We start from the raw sequence: 22,887 nt of genomic DNA, 5'->3' as shown, positions 1-22,887 counted from the left end.
GCTGTATTGTCGTGAGAGGCACAGATATGCAGTAATGTTTTAGTTTGCGCTTTGAGAATGAACCATTTTCAAAACAAAACACTCAAAGCGTACGAACATGCGCTGAAGCAATGTGCACTCTGTGTCTACAATGTGCACTGGTAGATGAAGTACCAGAACAACTATGTAAAAAAACCCCACTTCAAGTAAAAGTCCATCATTCAAAATCCCATAAATAAAGTAAAAGTATTTTTTTCTCCAATATGTTAAAACTAATGCATCAATATGTAAGTAGCTCGATCAGTAGCTAGGTGGAGGTGGAGCCAGTTTTTAACTACTTTATGTGTTTTTGATAGTTTAGTCCAATGGCTCACAATGTAAGGGTCATGCTCCATCCATTCTTGGGGGTTGTGAGAAGATTAATGGTTTAGGAAAGACAGAAAAACAAATTTATGATTTACAAGTTTTTCTTTGTTTTGTTTGGTTGGTTTGTTTTGTGGGGTTTTCTTTAATCTTTCCTTTTTTTCTAAAATAATGTGTTATTTCACCTCTTTAGGCCTCGGTCATTGAAATGAAACCGAGTGCAAGGTTTAAATTGACACTTAGTTTTGTAAGAGGTGACAAGCCTAAAATGTCGGGAGCCACTGATTCCGTCTTTAACAGTGTGTTGTTAAAGTTGTGGAATACAAGGTTCAATATTTTCATGTGAAATGTTGTTATGAAGTAGAAAAAGTAGAAGAAAATGGAACAAAGTTCTAGTAACTCAAAACTGCACAAATTGCACTCAAATGGACTTTCCTTCACTGAAAATGTGAGAGCTGATTCTTTAGTTCTGCTGTGGCAGAAGAACCTGGAAGCTGTTTGTCACTACATTGTATGCACAATCTTTCAGAAAATCTGCTGTCAAGGCAAAGCACATTAAACATGTATCAGAATGACTGAATTTGACTTTTTGGCATTGCGTGACACTGTGCAGCCAGTGAGGATCATATTCAACAAAGATCAAAGGTCTATGGGCGACTGCCTTAAACAAATTAGCCTCCATCACTTCCAGTCAATGTGGTGTAAATTCACCAGTTACTGTAACTACATTACAATGATTAAAACCAAGTATTTCTGCTTATTAAGAAGCAATCACTGCAAACAGGGAGATGTCTTCCCTGTCTCTGTTTCAGCTACCGAGCAGAGACTGAGCTGCCTGAGAAAGAGCCAGAAAGGGAATGGAAAAATCCACGGCATTCAGGTAAAGCCATGTCATAAAGGCAACACTAATGAGCCGGAGGTTTTAAGAGAGGGAGAAGAGGAGGGAGGAAATGGTTTACATATGGATTTGAAAGAGCACAGGCATCACAGCTATGTTGTGTATTTAATGAAGCAAAGTAATCCTGGAGCACATGTCTCTCCACTGCTGCTGCTCTTTCATACTCACTTCTGTTTTAGCTTAAATCTTATCAAGTTATTCCTTTAATTAACACTTTAATACCCATTTATTTGTTATGAAAATTTAGGTTATTTAATTTGATAGAATGGTAATACACTTTGAAGAGGCTTGCATCAAAGAAAAGTATCACTGAGCTTGTGCTCTGGCACTTTATTGTTCCTTTCTTTTCGACCCCTCTCAATACTGGGTCCCTGTACCAACAACTAGACTGTATCTAACTTAGTTTAACAATATCTCACTTTCCTGAAGGCTACCGGCACTAAAACAAATAATTTGAGATCTATTTTGTATCGCTCTGTGGCTAATCTGCTGCCTAAAATCAGTGAACGTATGGGTTGACCAGAGGCTATATGTGCCAATGCATAATAGATAAATGTAGACGATTGCTGAGGACTACAACAAGCCTGATTGCTTTCTTTTCCTGAAGCCACATTAAATCATCTCCTAAACCACATTAAACTCTATTCCCATTACAAGGATAATAGGGTTGTAGTTTTAATGAGTGATAGGTAGTACCTGGAAGAAAACCCATAGACATTATAGATGTTTCAGGCTCATTCAGCTGCTTCATCTACACATAAAATATAGCAAACGAAAGGGAGAAACACTATGAAAATCAAGATTACCCTATAACAGTTAGGTGGTTTGAAATGGGGATACTTGGTGCTAGGAAACCAATGGGTTTGGTAATATCCTAAAATCAAAAATACATTCATTATATCAAAGGACATTGCATTGATTTTGCATGTTTTAGCCCATTTATTGCAAGTTGCATGTACTTTACATCACAGCCATCCATTCTATTAAAACTTGCTGTGTTTTAGATGTTTCAATGTATTTTTTTTTCACAGGGATCCATCATTTCCATTAATTTCTTTACAGCATAAAATCAATAGCAGACTCTAGTTGACACTGCAGTATATCACTGTGAACATCTGCCTGTAGCTGTATTGTGATATTACTATATTATTGTATTATTACTGCACACGCACAAAAAATAACTGGAAGTCAGTTGTTAACACTTTCTTATAAAATTTGCATGATAACTTGATTTGTCAACACAGCTTCTTGAAACTTAATTGTGTACCCAAACAGAGGAAGGATGAAAATCATTTAATGAACCTGGTTAAGGTCAATGGACCTAAGTGTTGTTTGTCCTCTGATAAAAAAATTTTACTGGAAGCTTCTCAGTGTCGCAGACATTCTTTACTTCAACCACTGAATTAAAGGAGCAGAGGTGATTTGGTTGTGGGAGTTTTTTACAGACACTATTTTATTTGACACATAATTAAGGCAGTTTGGTCCTAATCTGCCCCCCCCCCCCTTCCTTCAGACTTAATCCCCTTTTATCCCCCCACATCTGTGGCCCCAGTATGCATCTGCTTCTTAGTCCAAAAAACACATTTGACACAGGAAGTAAAGACAAAGGAACAATTACATCGACTAAGTTGCTGCTTCTCATCCAAACCTTAATGTCACATCTCAGTTCATCATTTTAGTATCATTTTAGTCATTTTAGTGAGATTTCAAATGACTTAGATATGTATATCTTGATGTACAGATGGGAAATGTATGTTTAAAATCATTTCGCAAAGATTACAATTGTTAATATGCTCACACTAATGAAAAGCCATTTTCAGGATACAGTAAGAGAGATGAAATACTTTACAATTGCTTGCATACTAATACTAATGAGAACACATTATAGGGAAACACCAAAAACAGTGATGAGTCCAATAAGAGCACTCCACTGCCTGCAGCTCTCTGAAATAAGCAAGTTTTAATGTTCAAGAGTAATGCTTAATTATCCATACATGGACATTTACAAGCATATTGCCACAGGGCTCCAGTTTCACAACAGTCCCCAATCTAATAGAAGATAGCATTATTGCGTGCAGTCAGAATTATTCACTGCATTACCCACGATTCATAGCATGTATTAACACAAGCAATTTCATGCATATGGATACAGTGGGTCTTAGCAGGGGAGCTCCTGATTGCTCTGAAACTAATTTCACAATCATTAGTTTTGGTGGTGGTGTGAGTGACAGAGTGTATTTACCAGATTTCAGAAAATGACAAGTTCCACCAGCTTTGTGGAGGAAGTTGTACAGATGAAAGTCTGATCGATTTGAAGCTCTGTGTTTTCAAGAGAAACTGTGCAGTGGCTGCACTGCTGTGGGTTAAAGGAAATTTGCTTTGGTTTCCAAACTTTTCCTTTCCAAACACAAAAAGGACACAGTATATATGATAAATAATCATAATTACTTCTTGTCTATCACTGATGATATCAATCTGCACCCATAAAATAGATATTTAAGAGTCAAAGAGGGAGAGGTCCTTTGTAAATACAGGGCGAGGGGCTTGAGGTGCAGGCCCAACAGAAAGCCATTTTAGCCTGGAGGTGAAGTTAATGAATCATGGCCAAGTGCTGCATTCCATCCATATGTAAGATGAGGAGATATTCTGCAAAGCCTCTGAATCAACTTAATGCTGTTATGGACCATTGTTCACAATAAACATGTAAATTGTGTTTATGGAATAGCATATAAATCAATGGCACTGATTCACAAATAAATCATAATCACAGTGAGTCCCAACCATATTTGTGCATAACCAAAAAATGCAAAAACAAAAACAAAAACACCCCCCCACCCCCCCACCCACACACACACACACACACACACACACACACACACAGGGTACGGCCTATTGTATATAAATCACTACCAAGAAAACACATTTTTACCAATAGGTTTATTTCACAGCAGATATTTTGAAAAGCATGTTACTGATAGCATTAACAGTGGATCTGTTATTCCTAAGCCAGTAAGTCCTGACAGTGTGATAGTGAACCAGCATGAACGATACCAGGACTGAACTAAATTTACATCTGCCTTCCTACTGTAACACGTCAAAATGTCTTCAGTGGAGAAAAAAAAAACTATAGAAGAAATTTTTCCTTTTCTTCAGAAAATTCAGAATGGTGATACAATAAAACATTTTTTTTTTGCATATTTTCCAAAAAATCAGCTGATCTTTGTGTCATGGCATATGAGTACATTACATTAACTCTTGTAGTGATAAAAGGAAGCCAGTAGGTGGCGATACATTATATGTATTGTTGCTACTTGTATTTCAGCAAATGTTCCAGTTTAGCTTGTGACTATTATGGATTCATGTGTTAATCTAACCTACAGTATATGCCAAAGATTTGGTTGCATCAGAATAATATTGAAAAATAATACTGTAAAATAAGTGCAATACCATAATTCACAACTCATAGGATTGTAGCTCATATTCTTCTTAGATTTTATGTGTTAATGGTAAAGCAAAAAATATTCAATTTTCTAATAAGGCGCTCCCTATAGAGGGTTTATAAGTCACAACTAATGGCGTTATTATCGGTTAATAAATAATTTACCAATGCTTTATAGATCCATTAGTGGCCAATTATGAGAAAAAGATTTGGGTTGCCATGCTGTGAAAAATGCCTTTTGCTGATGTTGACCTTTTCTATCTGGTAATATAATAATACACTTACAAATATTGGTGATCCATTAATAGATGCTGATGGGTTTGTAGTAAGTTCTCACGCTGGCATTTGTAAATGCTACTGTTATGTTGTAAATAAAAGGTTTTTGATCTAGATGCTCTGTAAATGTTTCCCTGAAGGTAAGTGGTCTGACAGTTTTGGTTTGGTGTGTCATACTGGAAGAGGATAAACACAAACCTGGCAACCCTGTAATTGTTCTAATCAAGGGCTTGATTGATATATAAAACATTGCTGGATGATTTATTAACCACTGAAAAAAAAACATCAGTTACAAGCCCTTTATAAAGTGTACTTTATTAGACAGTGCCACTGCAAACTTACATCTGCATGTCAGACAAACACAAAAGGAAAGAAATATACAGAGTGGAGAGAAATGCAGTGAGGAGGCGATGTGATGATGTATCACCTCAACTGGTCTGAAGCCAGAGGAAGAGGATTTGAAGGTGCTTTGGTTCAGGCCAGAGGGAAGGCGGGAGGAGCGAGGTCACTACTGCCCCAGATTTGGAGGTGCCACTGTCTGGGGAGAGATTGATGGCTGCAAGCAACAGATAACAGCTTGCAGTGTGAAGGGAGATTAAAAAAAGAGGGAGAGATTGTAGGGAGTAGCGGACCTCACCCTTCTGGGGCTGTGCTGAACAGCCACGTCTGATTCTAACACACTGCAATTAGCTGCTGAGACAATTACAGGTTTGTGGAGGGTAAATGCGAGCTACTCTGATTTTCTTTTTTTTTTTAAATCATACAATGAAGACACTGGAAAGCTATACTCATAGCAGAGAGTATGTCTTTATAGCACAACTGTGATCACAACCAGATGAATAGTTGCCCTAAAAATTAGAATAATTTGAAAGAATTCATTAGTAACACTACAAATGTCACTACAATTTGTCCATATGGACACACGAAAGGCATATTTACTGTAATTGCTACTCCATCCTTGTCTAAGTATTCTGGCGACAGCAGCCCGGCTGATCAGGCCCCTTCCAACACATCCTGCTTGTTTCCCACATAGCCCATGAGTGGTCCATCACAATGCCATTGTTATCCATCAGACTGTCTGCAGTCATTACTTATTCAGCCAGCCGTCGTGCCTTTTGTCCAAAATCATTCTTCAGTCTGTCCCTAAGACCTTCTCCTGCGTGCTGCGGCCCATCTGCCCCCATCTACTGCACAAACCCCCCATTTCTCTCTCTAACACACACACATGCATACAAAAGCTCTCCACACCAGCTGTCCAGCTCCTGTCCCCTGGCAGTAAAAGGTGCCGGCCCTGGAGCAAACCATCAGAGTACACATGAAAGAAGTGGTCACCGCCCTTCAGCCTGTAGTTTATCAGGGGTAATGACAGAATAAGATGGATGCACTAATGTCCACACAAACTGCTGGTCCAGACTGTGCAGTAGAAAGTCTAGATACCATGTACTGAATGCAACAGTTGTCAACAGACTGACAAACACAGCATTGTAATATTCTGTATGTGTAAACACTCTAAGCAAGATCATTTATCAATTTTTATGTCAACAAAGCACAAGTAGACCTGAAATGATTAGTGGATTAATTGATTAATTGAAAAATACCATGGAACTATTTTGATAATCTATATTTTTCAAAAGTTCCAAAAGAAATTCCCTTAAAATTCCCACTTCAAAATTGTGAGGATTTACTTTGTGTAAACTGCATATTTTTGGCTTTCGCTCAGTTATTCAGACAAAACAAGACATTTGAGGACATCGTCTTCAGCTTCGGGAAATTGTCATGCCCAAGTTTGACTATTTTCTGACATTATATACACCAAATAATTAATAGTTTAATCAACACAATATTTGCCAGATGAATCCATAATGAAATGAATACTGAATTGATGAACACTGAAGGGTTTACAAGATGGGGATCTTGTCACTGTCACCGTCAGTGTTTATCAATGATCATTAGTATGAATAGGGCATATTTTAAGAAACACATAGTGTCTTTTAATATTATTTTTCAGGTGCCACTGCCAGGATAGCTATAATATTTACTGAAGAAGAAGGAAGTAAGAAGCCATGCCAAATACTTCCTTAAAAATAGACAGCAGTCATTAATGGGGGATATAAATAGAGAGAAGGAAAAGAGGCTGGTCCTGAACGAGATATTTATAGCACAGGCACACTGCTGTTTACTGGAGGCAGCAGCTAGGGGTGCACTTATGAATACCACCATAAAACCCCAAATACCATTGAATGCAGGGACATTTCTGGGAAGATGTATCTGCTGTGAAATTAAATCACTTATATGAGGGGATCAAAGGGATTACTCCTAAGGGTTTTCTATTCATGGAGACGGTAAATACAAAAGTTGGATCACTTTTCAGTGTTGACATATCTCTGATTACAACATGTTTTAGTTTCTTGCATCTCAACTTAGATGTATGTTGAATAGATGCATACATCAGGGTTTAAAGGGATAAAGTAAATCGCATGAAAGCATAAAGGAAACATGCCAGACAGTATCTGAATTGTTAATAGCATTTAACCAAAAGGAGCTTATCGAGAGAATGATTTCATCAAAGCAATTTCGTTCAGTTGTTTAATTGTTTTATCGAATTTAAAAGTCTAAGCAGGGAAAGGGACTTGCAAATTAACTGATTTGATTTATTTTTTCCCCATATAACAATGTTTAATTCAGCGTTTATACTGTAACGAGCGGAATTTTAGAGTTAAGATGCATATGTTGAGAAAACCCTTGCTTGAAGCCGGTGGAGGACAGACCAGCTGACTGAGGAGCAGCAGCAACAGCAACAACAGCAGCAGCAGCAGCAGCAGCAGCAGGGGGAGGAAGAGGAGGAGGGGGAGGAGGAGGGGCATACAGACAGCCTGGCTAGTGGAGGAGCTGCTCCACTCCAACTTGAACGGAGTGAACCTGCGACGCAAGCCGCCGCCGCTGCTGCTGAGCCCCCGGCAGCGACCAAGCCATTTGTCTGTCTGGGAGTTTAGCGAGCTAAGCTAACTAGCTGACTAAGTCGTTATCACAGGAACAACGAACTGTGCCGTTTGCAATTCTGGGCGCCAGAATTAAACCACAGTACTGTAACTAGTTGTTTTAGTTTCAATATAAAATGTCTATATTACCGTTCACTCCTCCAATCGTGAAGAGGCTCCTTGGCTGGAAGAAAGGAGAGCAGAACGGGCAAGAGGAGAAATGGTGCGAAAAGGCTGTGAAAAGTCTTGTGAAGAAGTTGAAAAAGACTGGACAGTTGGACGAGTTGGAAAAAGCCATCACAACACAGAATGTCAACACGAAATGCATAACCATACCCAGGTAACCACACAGACAGCGCAAACTAGCTTCCTCGTAGTTAGCTAACCTAGCAAGCTAGTACTGCTCATGACAGCTAACATTAGCCGATTAGCTGGCTAGTTAGCTTGAGCAGTCTCCTTTGATAACGTATCAACGTTAACTTAAACAGGTTAGGTACCAAAGTAATTAATGCGCAGGTAAAAAGTCTGATTGTTGCAGTGGGTTTTGATTGCATTGTTAGTTAGCTTTAGCCGCCACTGTAAAAACAATCATAGGTAGTAGCTAGAGCTAACATTAGCTGTTAAATGCAAACTTAACCCGCTTTTTCTGCTAGACCTTTTTATTTTGTTTTGTAAACACTTAACACCTAATTGGCATTTTGTCCGTCTGAAATACCGATACATGACAAACTGTTAACGTCTGTGGTTGAGTTGGTGCTATGAATGTCAGCTAACGTTGCTGCACAAAGAAGTGCAACCCCACACATTTAAGTCTGTTATGTCATACTCCAGCGTTAGTTTGCAGGACCGGCAGGACCGGTGGACCAGCGGTAACCTTCCCAGTTACAACTAAAATGTCACAATTGTGAAGGAATGTGAGGGACAGTTGTGTTTCTCATATGTGTAAGCAAGTTTCACCTGCTGACACGGTAGCCTGTGGTACATCTAGTGCTACATAAACAAGTGTGTCCACAGTTCACACGTGTGATGATCGGGAGAAGGGGTGGTTTGGCGAGGTAGACTTCTGACTCACGGAGGATGTTTAGACTGGAGTGTGTGCACTGTGGGAAAGCTGGAATAAGTGCTCGGTGGGGGATTCCCCTTATAAGATACCATCTGTCCGAAAACCAGTATAGTTTGACATATGAGGTAGATTTTTGGGGTGTGATGAAAGACGCGTGCATTCATACAGTTGTATTGTCAGTGGTCTGGGTGAGTCAGCAAGTGTTATTGTAATGTAGCTATGTTAATGTTATAGTATATGCAGTTCAACTAGTTTACTCATTGGACACTGTTTTCATTCAGTAGTAACACTGTAAATGAGACACTGTTAGCCTTGAATCCTTATTTCCACCTGTTGTCCTGGCCTAATTTTCAAATGTTATGTACTTTAAAATAAAGTGAAAATTGTTTACCATAAGCTTCAACGTTAACTCAGGGGGGCATAAAGAGACATAACAACACACAGTATACTGTAAATACATTACATCATTACTACAATGTGAACTAATTTTGGTGTTGGCACAGTATAGATTTCTTTGTCTCTTGTCCCATTATTCCTACATAAAGTAAATAAGGCAGGTTGACATCCTGGCCCTACTGGTAATAGGCAGAGTATAAGGAGCATGAATACACCCTTCAGTAACTTCTTTAATTGTTAATCATCCTTACATTTTTTTTTTCTTGGAATATTTCATCAGGCAGCTTGTAGGATTAATTGCTAATGAAACTGGGCGTCCTCTATAATGGTGTATATAGAAGTCAGAACATGGGTGGTAACTTACATTAAAAACCTTTTCTCAGTTCTTCGGAATGTGCTCGAGGCTCTAGGGAGGGTGTGGGCCACTGTTTGGATTGCGGTTCACTCTTGGTGGGTTCAGGGACTGTAAGTTTACAGAACAACAGCTGTCTTGCTATCTTTTGGGTATACAGTGATTCTGTGATACTGGTATATAGCAGGCCTACTTTGTGCTGTACTTTCATCATCTTCTCTAATGTGGCTTAGGGAGAAAGGGGTTGTCAGCATTTAAAAGTGGTCAAATGCAGACCTGAGATGCTTGCACCTACAGTGGACTCAGGCAGCAGGAAAATATTATGTATTAATACATCTGCAACATGTTAGCTTAGAGCAGATCAAGTGTCTGCCCTCTGCAGTATGTGGAGAGATTTATAACACTACCATGAACTTAGTGATTTTGATTGGTAAGGCAAAAATGCATATTCTTTCATTTTAACGAGTGTTGCAGTTTATTTCCACAGAATAAATGGAGCAATTAGCTTAGATCTTTCATAACTTCCTATAGTTATCTGTGGTGTAAAATTGTAGTGATGGGAAAGTGTGTCCAAACCTTCGACTGGTACTGCAAGTGATATGCTTTTTGATTAAAGAGAACACAGATGATTAAAAACAGATGTTTTTTTTTTTTTTTGCTTTTATTTGAAACTAGACAGTAGAGAGCTAGCAGATAATGAAGCAAGGGAGAAATGAAGAATGATATGCAACATGGTCTCCGGTTGGAATCAAACTAGGAATGTTGAAATCATAGCACTATGGATATTATGCATCTTAATCGTCAGGCCACAAGAGGCCCCCTTACAACAGTGTTGTTACCATTCTTCATGTGTCTATAAATGTGGGGGTACTGAGCAGTACACACTCATGTGTTTGTGTAGAATCATCAAAAGTGCTTGTTATGTTAAGTGTTACTTATGGAGTAAAACTCTTTGACAGAGGGTGGTTTCTCTCCCATTGAGGATATTATTAGGATAAGAGGTGTTGGGATGCTTGTGAGTTTTTGGCTGGCAGCTGTACAGTTGTTATTTCGTCTGTCAGATGAGAGGGTTTACTCCGTCCAGCTGTGTGTCAGAGTGGCCTCCATGTCAGACGAGTGACAAATCAGGGAGAAGAGTCACAGCCCAAACCCATCTCCACAGAGCCATGGGAATGACCTCAGCTGACCCAACAAATCCACCCTCTATGCAGGAGAGGGGGCTCGAAAATGAGTCTGCAGCCATCTCCTTTACAGTGGGTACTGATGTAGTAAACGCTTGAACTGATTAGTTTAAGCATGCAAAGGTGGTGGGCTGTGGTGTGTGTTTGGAGGATGTGGCCAACTATTAAGGTATCCAACTTCATGGGAACAGTGTCCGTCTCAGTCTGATTTAACTTTTTACCTGAGACATGCATTTTTTTTATGACTGGTAAAGACTGTGTCAAAGCATGTTGTTCATTTTAAACACACTAGTTAAAAATTCAGAGGTTATCTGCTGCTTGATGTGGCTGGCATGTTGCATGGAATTACAGAAAATGCTTCTGTGCTTTTAATAAAATGTTTCTTTCTGTAAGTGATCGTTTCAGCAAACATACACCTACCATAATAGTTAAGATAGACACGTTATTTGATTCAGTGCAGCAATCTATTGCTCATGTTAGATAGATAACACAGCAATGACAGGAACACTGTCCTTCTGTTCATAAAAAGTTCTATTTAAAAACAAAAAAATTCATTTCTATGTAAGGTGATCACTATGTCTTTAATTACCTCAACGAATATAGTATAAATAAGGCAAATCCTAATGGTGTCTGAAGTTGTCTGGTTTTTTGTCAGCTGTTTGATCTTGTCATCAACGACTCAAACTATTCAATGGAAATTAGAATATTTTGGTTTAAAATAATAATATTAATAAGATGTTTTGTTGGTCACCTTAAAACTAGTGCAAAGCTAGCTTTAACTTGTTTTCCTTGGACCCAAGTCCTCTCTGACATACTTCACGGGAGGTCAAGCCATGGTACACAATGAGAACCATATGTTTCTTGTCAGACAGATTAACAATGAGCTGAACTGTTGTTGAGCTCAACTGGAAAAAAGTTGTAACCACACTGGACTCTATGTGAGGAGAAAGATCAAGGATCGGTTTCCTTACTTCCCTTCCTTTTTTAGTCATTTGAGTTTCATGGCAATATATATGGCCCTACTCTTCACGGGTACATAAATACTGTTGATATCAGGTTATAGTACTTTCTGCACATAGGCCAAAAACTGTGTTTTTATACAGTCAATGCAGTTGTAGCTACTTCGTAGTAGGACATCATCATCAATCTTTGCATTTGAAAATCACTAATATCAGTTTCTGTAGACTTTGTGCCCAGGCTCAGGCTTTTTTGTATTATCAAATGATTATTTGTCATTAAGTGTTTGAATTTAAGGATGGTTCAGACAGCTGATGTGGTTATGTCAATACAGTAAATGAAAAAGCAAACATCATGTAAACAGTGTTGGAAAAATGTATTATGAACTGGTCTATTGTTTGAAAAATGCTCTGGTGCTCTGCCCTCTGTTAATGTTGATCTATCCAGAACTAGGTAACATATTAATGTTTTATCTTATAATTTTAGTAATAGTCAGACCATAGAGCAAAAACAACACAGAGTGATTACATTTAGTCTGCATGTAGCATGACAGTCTCTTTGATGGTATATTTCAGGTCTTTAGATGGGCGTCTCCAGGTCTCCCACAGAAAAGGTCTTCCTCACGTGATCTACTGTCGCTTGTGGCGCTGGCCAGACCTGCAGTCCCACCATGAGTTGAGAGCGGTCGACCACTGTGAATTTGCTTTCCATACCAAGAAGGATGAAGTCTGCGTCAACCCCTACCACTACCAGAGGGTGGAGACGCCAAGTGAGTACAGTTAATTGCTACATGATCCAAATTACTGTATTTAAAATAATGCTTTTGCCATAAAGTATACAGAAGTCAACATGTCCTTAATGAATGTATATGCGTGTCTCTAGTTTTGCCTCCTGTCCTAGTACCACGACATACAGATATCCCTGCAGTGTTCCCACCACTGGATGACTACAGTCCATCCATTCCTGAGAACACCAACTTCCCTGCTGGCATTGAGCCCCAGAGTAACTATATTCCTGGTGAGACAATCAGTGCCTCTCATTCTGAAGGCAGAACTTACAACTCTGTAAGCTTGTATTCTCATCATTGATTGTTTAGTGTATGCTTAATTTGGAGAGGACTGTCCAAAATGGTTATATCCCTGAATTCATTGTTTACAATTAATACTAGATATTGTGGAAACAGTAAATGCTGGTTGTATTGTAATTCTTGTCTCTAAGCAGAAAAAGTCCAGCATTTTCAAGTCACAAAAAACATTTGAGTTCAGTAACTGTAAAATATGTCTGACCTGAAAGGATGTGTGTAATATCTTCTCATGTGCTGTGTGTTTTACAGAAACTCCCCCACCAGGGTATCTGAGTGAGGATGGTGAGACAAATGATCACCAGCTTAACCACAGCATGGACACAGGTGAGACGCGTAAATATACACACATTTCAAGCACATATTGTTCTAATTATGCCTTATCGAGATCATGACCGAGTCCTGCATTGCTGCTCTATTTCAGGTTCACCCAGCCTGTCGCCCAATCCTGTGTCACCCGCAAACAGTAATCTTGGTAAGCAAAACCAAAGGGGTTAGCTTTACTTACAGAGCACAGGATTCATTATGTGCACCCATATGGTTAGTAGCCATGACTTAAAGTCCAATTGAGATCACATGTAGCCATCCTCATTGCAGTGCAAAATAATGTCAATGTGTCTTCATGCCTCCACGTTGGCGACAGCCAGGGCCAGAGGCAATATGTTTTCGGGTTGTCCGTCTGTCTGTCTGTCCCATTCTTGTGAACATGATATCTCATTAATGCTGTGAGGGAATTTCTTCAAATTTGGCACAAACATTCATTTGGACTGAAGGATGAACGGATTAGATTTTGGTCAAGGTCATGGTGACAGTTTGTAACCTCACTCTGGTTGATATGTAGCTGTGTATGATCTAATTGGTTGGCTGGTAGGTTTATTGTGATTAGTTGGTCTGTAGCCTTATTCTGGTTGGTTGGTTGTTTGGTTGGTTGGTCGGTTTCTAGGTTTCTAGATGGCCTTATTCTGATTGGTTAATTTGTAGCCATATTCTGAATGGTTGGTTGGTCTGTAGCCATACACTTGAATTTCCCCTAGGGGATAAATTAAGTAGCTCCATTCTGATTGGTTAGTTGGTTTGTAGCTCTATTCTTATTGGTGGGTTTGTTTTTAGCTTTAGTCTGATACAACTTGCGAGAATTTCTCCAATTTTGGCAAAAACAATTCACATGGTCTCAAGAACGAACTGATTAGATTTCAGTGGTCAAAGGTGAACACAATATCTTTGGAAATCCTCAAGTGAATCCCTTAAGATTTGGCACAAAGGTTCACTTGGACTAGATTTTGGTGGTCACCAGCATCGGGTAATGTTGAGGGCTTCCTTGTAGCTCAGTTGCCTAAAGTACTTAGTGTATACCATGTATGCTGTAGATGTGACAGTAAGAGCACACATGTAGGACCAGTTCTAGAGACCTGAGTCTGCAATACTGCAACAATTGACCCAACCCCCACTGTACCTGATGACTGTACCAAAGTGTACATGCCCTGTCCTGTCAAGATGATTTCTCTATAAAATGCCTCCACCAAAGAAATTATCCTTATTAGGTGGGATTTAATCTGCAGTAGGATTATATTCTTCTGATTTTGGTCATGGACATTACAACTCATCATCTGTTTTTTCTTGTTGTTCAGTTTACTGAAGAAGTCAGTAAACCAAAAACTGCTTAATTCTTAATCAAGGTGCTGTTCGTACTGTATGAAGTCCACAGACTGTCAGATTAGAATATCTTTGTAGGGGTGAACATGTGTGTGAGAGACAGATGAGTAATATACAGGAGCAGTGAACTACGTCTGGGAGGCTTAGCCTCAGGGCAGTAACAGAGTAAGTATGGTATGAATAGGGTCTTTGTCTATGGTCTGTCCTTGTCTGTGGAAAGGCTAGCTACAGACAGCTCAAGGTAATGCAATAATAATAACATCCGGTTGCCAGGTTATTCTATCTATGTGGAAAGCCACCAGGAGGTCATTGTTAAAAAAATAAATAAATACGCACGTAATGTCTTGGCTATTCTCGGCTGGGGCCATGAGGGTCGTGGGAAAGAAGTATTTGAAGAGAAATCAAAGGGAACATAATCAGCACTGTGCATCTTCACAGTCCAATGGTTGTTTGACCCCAAAGCAATTTACCTGTTCTTATGAACTTCTTCATCCTTTTTTCAAGGCCCTAACTGAAGCCCTTTGCTCTCGCAGACTTACAGCCTGTGACGTACTGTGAATCTGCCTTCTGGTGCTCCATCTCCTACTATGAGCTGAACCAACGCGTAGGAGAGACCTTCCACGCCTCCCAGCCCTCCCTCACAGTAGATGGATTCACAGACCCTTCCAATTCTGAGCGTTTCTGTCTGGGCTTGCTGTCCAACGTCAACCGCAATTCAGCAGTAGAGCTCACACGCAGACACATAGGTACTCATTTTATTTTACAGGTACCACATACGCTCTGATCTAATTGCGTTTTATATTTGCACTTGACATAATCAGGAGGTTACTGTGCACTGAGCTACAATTGTTTCTCTTCCTTTCCAGGACGGGGCGTGAGGTTGTACTACATTGGGGGAGAGGTGTTTGCAGAGTGTCTCAGTGACAGTGCCATCTTTGTCCAGAGTCCCAACTGCAACCAGCGTTACGGCTGGCATCCTGCCACTGTCTGCAAAATCCCTCCAGGTTAGCATGAAAGCATATGAACAAACACATTAAGCCAATGGAAACAAAGTGACGAGAGCATAACCGGGTTCTAATGACCTACTGACACTAACATCTACATGGTTCTCAGTGTCAGTAAGCCTAATCGTGAATCTTTTGTTTGTCAGGTTGCAACCTGAAGATCTTCAACAATCAGGAGTTTGCTGCTCTACTTGCCCAGTCAGTCAATCAGGGCTTTGAGGCTGTCTACCAGCTCACAAGGATGTGTACAATTCGCATGAGCTTTGTCAAGGGTTGGGGAGCTGAGTACAGGTAAATACATTTTTTAAACAAATTAAGCTGCTTAAAACGGAATATCTATAATAATTATTCTATATTTATAATATCTAGTAATTGATAAATGCATTACATTTATTTTTGATTGATATTTACATGTTACTTACTAAAGGCTACTGTATAAGGCACTGGAAAGGTCAACCAGGTCATTGTCATATCAGCATAGAATTGATGTAATTTCCATCTCCATCTCCAAAATTGACAACTCAGAATTTGACTAGCAGATAGTAGACTTAAAAAGTAACATTTAACTGACCCAGCAAGTCACTACAGTCTCCTACTGTCACTTTGCTTTTCTCCTTTGTCTGTCATAAGTACTACTTGGATAAACACAGATTGAATGTTTAGGGAGGCTGTAAGGTCTGAGTAATGCCCAGAATGTGGGAGGGGGGCAGGGGGTTTAAGGGTGTCCGAAATGGACATTCTGTGAACCTGCCCCTCTCTAAGGGTTCTTATGGGAGAAAATGTCATTATGCAGGCACAATAACACATAAAGCCATTTACAGCCAGAACCAGACACACAGTGTACCTTTCTTTTCTCATGGCCACACCTTACCTGCTCGTTTTTTGTATAGAAACACACTCCATAGTTATGTCTGTTAGCTGGTCTTATTTCAGCTTCTACGGTGGAATAAAGCTCCTGCTTTAACAGGGCTGTCAACGTTTGAACACATTCCCAACTGAAATCAAATTGATTCCTGATATAAATTCTTTGACAACAAAGGTTAAGTGCTGGCTAAATGCACGCTGTACCCATTTCTAGCTAATTGTATTGTTAATTGTTTTGTTTGACTATTCGTCTGCTTGTTTTGCTCTTTTGTTTTGCTGTTATTGTATGATCTTGTGAGTTTTATTTGTCTGTTTGTTTTGTTTTTGCACATCCCAATCAATGCCTTTCAGTATAGTATTTTGACTATTTTAATTACACTGTACATGTAAAGCCCAACTAGGCACAAGAGTTGAAAATTAGCAATAGCTATAAACTATAAATATGTTAAATTGCATCGTAAAATAAATTGATAAATAAATAAACAAAATAAACAAAACAAAACACATAGGCCATATGCTCCTGCATTTGTCTCAGACTGTTTGATGTTATCAGTAAACAAAGTTTTAAGGGCTCATCACCCCTTTTGTTTTCCTTGAGTCTGTTGCACTGCACATGTTCAGGACACAAAAGTTCCATCAAGCTGTGAACCCAAATTAAGAAGAAAAGGTATGATGGCTTGATTTTTATGGTCAGGATAATTAAATTCAGTTTGGGGATGAAAAAGAAAGATGAAGGGGTGCTTCACACAGACGGTAGCAGACTTATAAAGGAAAAAGAGGTTGATGGGTGAGGGTGCAACTGTGAGTCGGCAAGAGAAGTTTGAGTAACAAGAAGAATGCAGCAGGCATGCAGTGGTGTGGGGGATGTGGAGTGGGAGATGAACCCATTTCAAACACGCTTTGCAAAGGGGATTCCCACTGGACTACGAGTGGTGCGTGTTGTGTTTCTGGCACCAAACACCTTGGACAAAAACATCCCTTGCAGAAACCCAAATGATCTCAGAAATGGCCAGTAGAGTAGGGCTCACTGTCGGTGTTAATTCAACTAAAAATACTTGCAACTGTATCTCTGCATTGACTATAATGGAAGTTATTTTAACAATGAGATGTCTCACAGGGATTTTAATTGTGTAGTACTATTATGTATGATAAAAAAACTCTCAGTAAAGACAAAGTATGTTTCCCCTCTCCTTCTCTGTACCCTGCAGACGTCAGACAGTGACCAGCACCCCCTGTTGGATAGAGCTGCATCTCAATGGCCCTTTGCAGTGGCTGGACAAGGTCCTCACACAGATGGGCTCTCCCAGCATCCACTGCTCCAGTGTGTCATAGGAGCAGCCCTCCGTCCCATCCACACACTTGAACACAAACCACATAGGAAAACTCAAGCTTCTGTCAGTTATAAGGAAAGAGACGCCATTCATCAAATCGTCAGTTCACTCTCCTCCCTCGCTGTCTCTTAACATTTCACCTCATATGCATAGCACTTTCCATAGTACCATTTAGTGTCCCCATGTGATGGTTATTTTAGGACTTGTACATTGATTTGTTTTCATGTGTTCAACAGGAAACCACAGGGTATTTGCAGTAGGTTTCAAAAGAATAATCACCTTTTTCTTCATTATTCATTAAGACATCATGTCTGTTTTTTTAAGTTATTTTTTGGGCATTTTTGCCTTTATTGTGATAGCGGTAGTGAGAGGGAGACACGAGGGTCGACGAGAGAATGGGGGGATGACATGCAACATAGGACCCAGGCCGGACTTGAACCCTGGGCTGCTGGGGTGAGGACTGGGGGCGCCCCAGACATTATATCTTTGTGTTCTTTCTTTTTTGATGTTTGTTGTCCAAGTTGAAGTTATGGCACAGTTTCACCTTGGTCACCATCTACATGTTTCAAAACATTTTTGATTCTATGAATTAGCTAAAATTATGAATACGCTAACATCACTGGTGTGTCAGTGTCCCAGACCCACTCTTTGTAATCACTGAATTGGGAGGCTTATTTATCAATTGAACCATGAATTAACATGAAAAATGTCATTATGAGTAGTGATTAAATAGAATATATTTAATTAATATTTTAAGTACAAGGTACTTTGCCCATATTGATTTATCTATATTAATGAAAGCATCAATTATCTGATTGATCATTTAATTGGTATTTTATCTATTTTAAACAAAATATAGACATTAGCACCATTGTTTCTTGAGAAGAACCCTTGTATGAAAACTATTTTGCTCAGTGAAAGAGACATTTTATAAGTTATTTTTGCATACTGTCCTGCATGGGAATATATTTTTATTATTGCCTCAATATGATTGTACATAAATATTTATAGCTTGTGATTTCTTGTAGTCATGCATTGCTTGAAACAGTGGACCTGACTGACCTCTGGCATGAGTAGATTCACAGAAAGACTTTGCTTTAATGACCCAAAACTTGGCCTGTGTAATGCAGGCTTTTCTAACCTGGGTCAGCTGGTTGTTAAGTGTAACACATAGGATTACTGCACCAGCTATTACCGTTATTCCAAGTCATATGACATACAGTATGGGTGATCATAGTGGACTGATTGAATTTATGCACCGTGTGAATTCAGTGTGAAGGGTACTCAGTAGCAGTGACTGTGGTTCATCCATCGATGACGATGTAGAGTGAAAACATAAATACAGGTCTTTTCACATATTACCAACTGTTAGCCAGTAGTACACTATGCTCCTTGTGGGTAAATGATGCACTTCATGTTTAATGTGTTGATCAGTGTAACGCTTTAGTTCTAGTGGTAATTTGCTTGTCCAAAAAATACTGTATATTACATGTACATTGCTACAATATAAGGCATGTGTAATATGCTCGCTGTCCTCGGTCATTGTCTATGAAGCCACAATGTTAATCCTGCACTTACGTATAGTACATAAGACTGAGTTACCATGTTATCTATTTAAAACGTTACATGGTGCTAAACTGAAATACTGTCTACTACAGTGCATTAGGTAGTTGGTAGATCTGTATCAGTACTTGTGTTCCTTGATATTCTTAGTTGGTGGATTTCTATTCTAAGTCTTATGTACATGTTTATTTCATGTAGCCCAATATTTGTTCTCAAATGACCATTGTTTTGTTATCTGTGAAAATTTAATAAATTGCAACTGGGAAAAATTATTTAATTTTGCTGTGCATATTTTTCTTTATAACAATGAGTTTAGCTGTATATTCACAGATGTGACAGTTTTGTCTACACAGTAAATAAGCCACACTAAAGAGCAGAACAAATTAAAATCACAAGTCTTTATGTTGATTCAACAGAATGTGCATTACATCTCTTACAACTCTAAGGATAAGGCACATTATGTCACTTGAAAATATATGTGACAACTGTACCTAAAGGACAAATACACAAATCAAAGCCCACACAATTTAATTTCATGTTTTTCCACCTGCAACACCATCATGTGCTGAGGTTCACTGAGGGCTTTAAGCATAGTGAAGGGACCCAGGGGAGAAGATTGAGGGTCAGGGCCACACAAGGGCTCTCTTCTCTCCCTATTAAGGATTTCCATCTGCTTCTCACTATACACCAGTATTGCAATCGTTTCATTTTAATAATCAAAAGTTTCTAAACACAACTATGCCTACAGTGCCATCTGTAAGCATCTCCACATTCCAAGTGCAAGAAGCAGGTCAAAGGGCGCTGGATCTTGTGGGAGCCCCAGGAAAGGAGGAGGATCAGGAGAAAGGAGACGGAGTCACAGGTAGCTACTCTTAGCTTTCCTCACCCGATGATAACCCATCTATCTCATCTACATCGCCACCAATGGCCATCCAAAACGCTTTTGCTACCTGGAAATGACATTTAGTGTAATGTAAATAACCAGATTTTGTGTGAGCATGTTTACTTAAACAACAGACTGCGCCAATCAATGATTTGGACTGAAATGAAATAAAGGAAGTCTGTCATCACTCTAACAATGTGTTTATAAGGTTAACATTTCTATGTCACATTATTAACATTACTATTGTTAATAATTTATGTGACTAACATAACATTAACTTAAGCATGGACTTACTAGTTTGACTATGGTGTGAGGTTACTCTAGTAATATTGCCTATCATCTAGTCTAGATAATAAACACTAGTTTATTAACAATTTGTGATACAATGTTCAAAACAATTCCATGGTAATGTCCTACTCCACTGAGAATTTTGATACAATCACCATACTCAAGCATGCATCCATGATCACAAACTATGAAAGTGAACAGGTTCAAGTTTGGTGTCTTGCAGTGAATAGAGTTTCTTACCTTCTCTGCATGAACCTTTCTCTGCTCATGAGGTAATGAAGAAGCTTTGTCTGCAGATTTAAAATCAGAGACCAAATCATCATAAATGACCTCAGCTCTGCAAAGATTTGACCTCAATATGAACAATGAGAGCAAATTGCAAACAGACCAAAGATCCTATGAGTTTTAAAAAGGCAAAACACAGGCTATGGCTATTTTTGTTTTGACAAAGTTGTTCATTTGTTTTTCCTCATTACCTTTCATCTCTTTTAATTTCGTAAAGAGGCGTTCAAAGTTATCCACATCTGCATCTCCAGCTGTCAGATTAGCAAGCTCCTGAATGTCCAAATCAGTCATTGCATCTGAGAGAATCAAAACAAATGAATGTTAATAATCTAAGTTGGGGAAGAAAATAATTTTTTATTTCAAAAACAGATTCCATCAGAAGCTGCTCACTTACCAACTACTGTGTCCTCTTGTGTGTCTGCATTGGTACTACTTTCTGTATGGTTGGCCTCCTCATTATCAAGTGTGCCCTCTACTGGCAAGTTGGAAGACTGCCACAGGAAAGGAGCTAAGGTTAGCATACCTCAAAAACTGACAGATTTAAAATCCCATTTAAATGAAAATGGATTGATATATGTAACAAAGAAAGCAAGAACATATAGAAAGACAATAACAAATGTAAATGAAATTACGGTTAAAGCTAATTAAAATGGTTACATGAAAAAAAAGCTACTGACTGGGGGATCTTGGCAGGTCCGTGGATTGTTGTGTCTGGAAGCCACCAAACTGCTCATCAGACCAAACCCCTGATTGTACCCTGTCAGACAGATATACAAACTGTCACATGACATACTTACAGAGATATATTAAATAGTGAGGGAACGCAATAGGTAATTGTATATGTGTTTTCATCTCACCATCCTTCATTTCCACACTGGACCACACGTTTGCATTGAGAGCCTGGACAATTCTCTTTACTCCTGTGGATTCTGGAAAGTCATCTGATAAAGGAAACATGAGTGCACAAAAATTAGCAAAACACGAACAATGGATATAAAAGTATGCAGTGTTGTAGTTTCCACTGCTTGTAAAACTCACCATCTTCATCTGGCAACTCCTGTGGATTGAGCTCCACCAGCTCAAAGGCATGAGCCAAACACCACTGCTGTGCTTCATGTCTGGTGACCCCTAGAATATGAATAAAATTTCAGATGTCAAATAATATCCCTCAAAAGTTGTATTCTGGTGCTTTCTGCAAAACAGCAGTCACCACAGCGCTGGAGAACTAACCATTTTCACAGACTCTGTCACACACCAGAATGAGCACCTCTGGAGCAAGATCTTCCACCACTGATATCCAAGGATGTAGTTTTTCCAGACCATCCTTCTGCATACACCATGCACACAAGATAAACGTATCAGTGGATATACTTCTGAGATTAAAATAAAAACAAAAACTTAATTCTGAAGTTACGTACCACTTTACTGTCAAAATAGGCGATGAAAGCCTGCATGGACTGGGCAATTTCTGACGACATTTGAAAAGTGCTTGGTACAACACATAGCCTGACATCTGCTGTATAATACTTGTTGTTGATTGTCCAGGGATACCAGGCTACCGTTTCTTCTCGCTTGGTGGGCTCGGGCAAAGTCTTCGTACTGAGGATCTCTAAGGCAAAACACATTTGTTTTAAAGCAACAAATAAGACATTACAGTAGGCTACGTTGCTCAGCCTGCCAGCTGTGTCCTTCAAGAGACTTAGCATAGCCGTCTTTATATCTGCCCCACAAAAGTAAATGACTTAACTAGCTTGACAAGCTCAGACAAACGTATTATTAACCTGTATTAGCGACATGTAGGCTACGAGTAAGTTAGCTTTGTTGAACATTAGCCTGTTTGCCAAATCATGCAAGTTAACCTTTGCTAAACTTACGTTTTATCAGCTCTTCTTCTTTAAAACCACTGTCACAGCTAGTGATGAGCACACAGGGAATATTCATCTCTGTGGTTTCTTCTGTAGCTGACATTTTATAATATTTAGTGCAAAGCTCTCCAGCTGCTAGCTTAGCGCGACGTTAACCAACTCTGACAACCTTTCAACTCTGACTGAGC

General features: G+C 39.2%; 2 protein-coding genes across 2 annotated transcripts; one reads left to right on the top strand and one right to left on the bottom strand.

Moving 5' to 3' along the window:
* Nucleotides 1-7,848: 7,848 nt before the first annotated feature.
* Nucleotides 7,849-19,639, top strand: smad3 (SMAD family member 3). Its single transcript, XM_022754292.1, has 9 exons — nucleotides 7,849-8,273; nucleotides 12,458-12,651; nucleotides 12,765-12,899; nucleotides 13,216-13,290; nucleotides 13,388-13,438; nucleotides 15,150-15,362; nucleotides 15,483-15,620; nucleotides 15,767-15,911; nucleotides 17,693-19,639. Exons 1-9 carry the CDS (start codon nucleotides 8,071-8,073, stop codon nucleotides 17,814-17,816), a joined length of 1,278 nt encoding a protein of 425 aa, XP_022610013.1. The 5' UTR covers nucleotides 7,849-8,070; the 3' UTR covers nucleotides 17,817-19,639.
* A 122-nt stretch (nucleotides 19,640-19,761) lies between these two features.
* Nucleotides 19,762-22,868, bottom strand: aagab (alpha and gamma adaptin binding protein). Its single transcript, XM_022754293.1, has 10 exons — nucleotides 22,709-22,868; nucleotides 22,253-22,443; nucleotides 22,065-22,161; nucleotides 21,873-21,962; nucleotides 21,692-21,775; nucleotides 21,512-21,591; nucleotides 21,229-21,325; nucleotides 21,026-21,130; nucleotides 20,790-20,839; nucleotides 19,762-20,328 (listed from the first exon to the last, which is right to left on the bottom strand). Exons 1-10 carry the CDS (start codon nucleotides 22,800-22,802, stop codon nucleotides 20,251-20,253), a joined length of 966 nt encoding a protein of 321 aa, XP_022610014.1. The 5' UTR covers nucleotides 22,803-22,868; the 3' UTR covers nucleotides 19,762-20,250.
* Between the last annotated feature and the right edge of the window lie 19 nt (nucleotides 22,869-22,887).

Source organism: Seriola dumerili, unplaced genomic scaffold (assembly GCF_002260705.1).
Source record: "Seriola dumerili isolate Sdu_G_001 unplaced genomic scaffold, Sdu_1.0 BDQW01000219.1, whole genome shotgun sequence".
NCBI lineage: Eukaryota > Metazoa > Chordata > Actinopteri > Carangiformes > Carangidae > Seriola > Seriola dumerili.
This window is presented reverse-complemented; position numbering and strand designations above follow the sequence as displayed.

What these genes read in the sequence shown, in the direction of transcription:
- smad3 (XM_022754292.1), top strand. Translation starts at nt 8,071, where the DNA reads ATGTCTATATTACCGTTCACTCCTCCAATCGTGAAGAGGCTCCTTGGC. An exon ending in AAATGCATAACCATACCCAG is followed by an intron (nt 8,274 to 12,457) that starts GTAACCACACAG and finishes GGTATATTTCAG; the next exon opens with GTCTTTAGATGGGCGTCTCC. An exon ending in TGTCTGCAAAATCCCTCCAG is followed by an intron (nt 15,621 to 15,766) that starts GTTAGCATGAAA and finishes TTTGTTTGTCAG; the next exon opens with GTTGCAACCTGAAGATCTTC.
- aagab (XM_022754293.1), bottom strand. Translation starts at nt 22,802, where the DNA reads ATGTCAGCTACAGAAGAAACCACAGAGATGAATATTCCCTGTGTGCTC. An exon ending in CAGTGTGGAAATGAAGGATG is followed by an intron (nt 21,592 to 21,691) that starts GTGAGATGAAAA and finishes TCTGTCTGACAG; the next exon opens with GGTACAATCAGGGGTTTGGT. An exon ending in GAAATTAAAAGAGATGAAAG is followed by an intron (nt 20,840 to 21,025) that starts GTAATGAGGAAA and finishes TTAAATCTGCAG; the next exon opens with ACAAAGCTTCTTCATTACCT.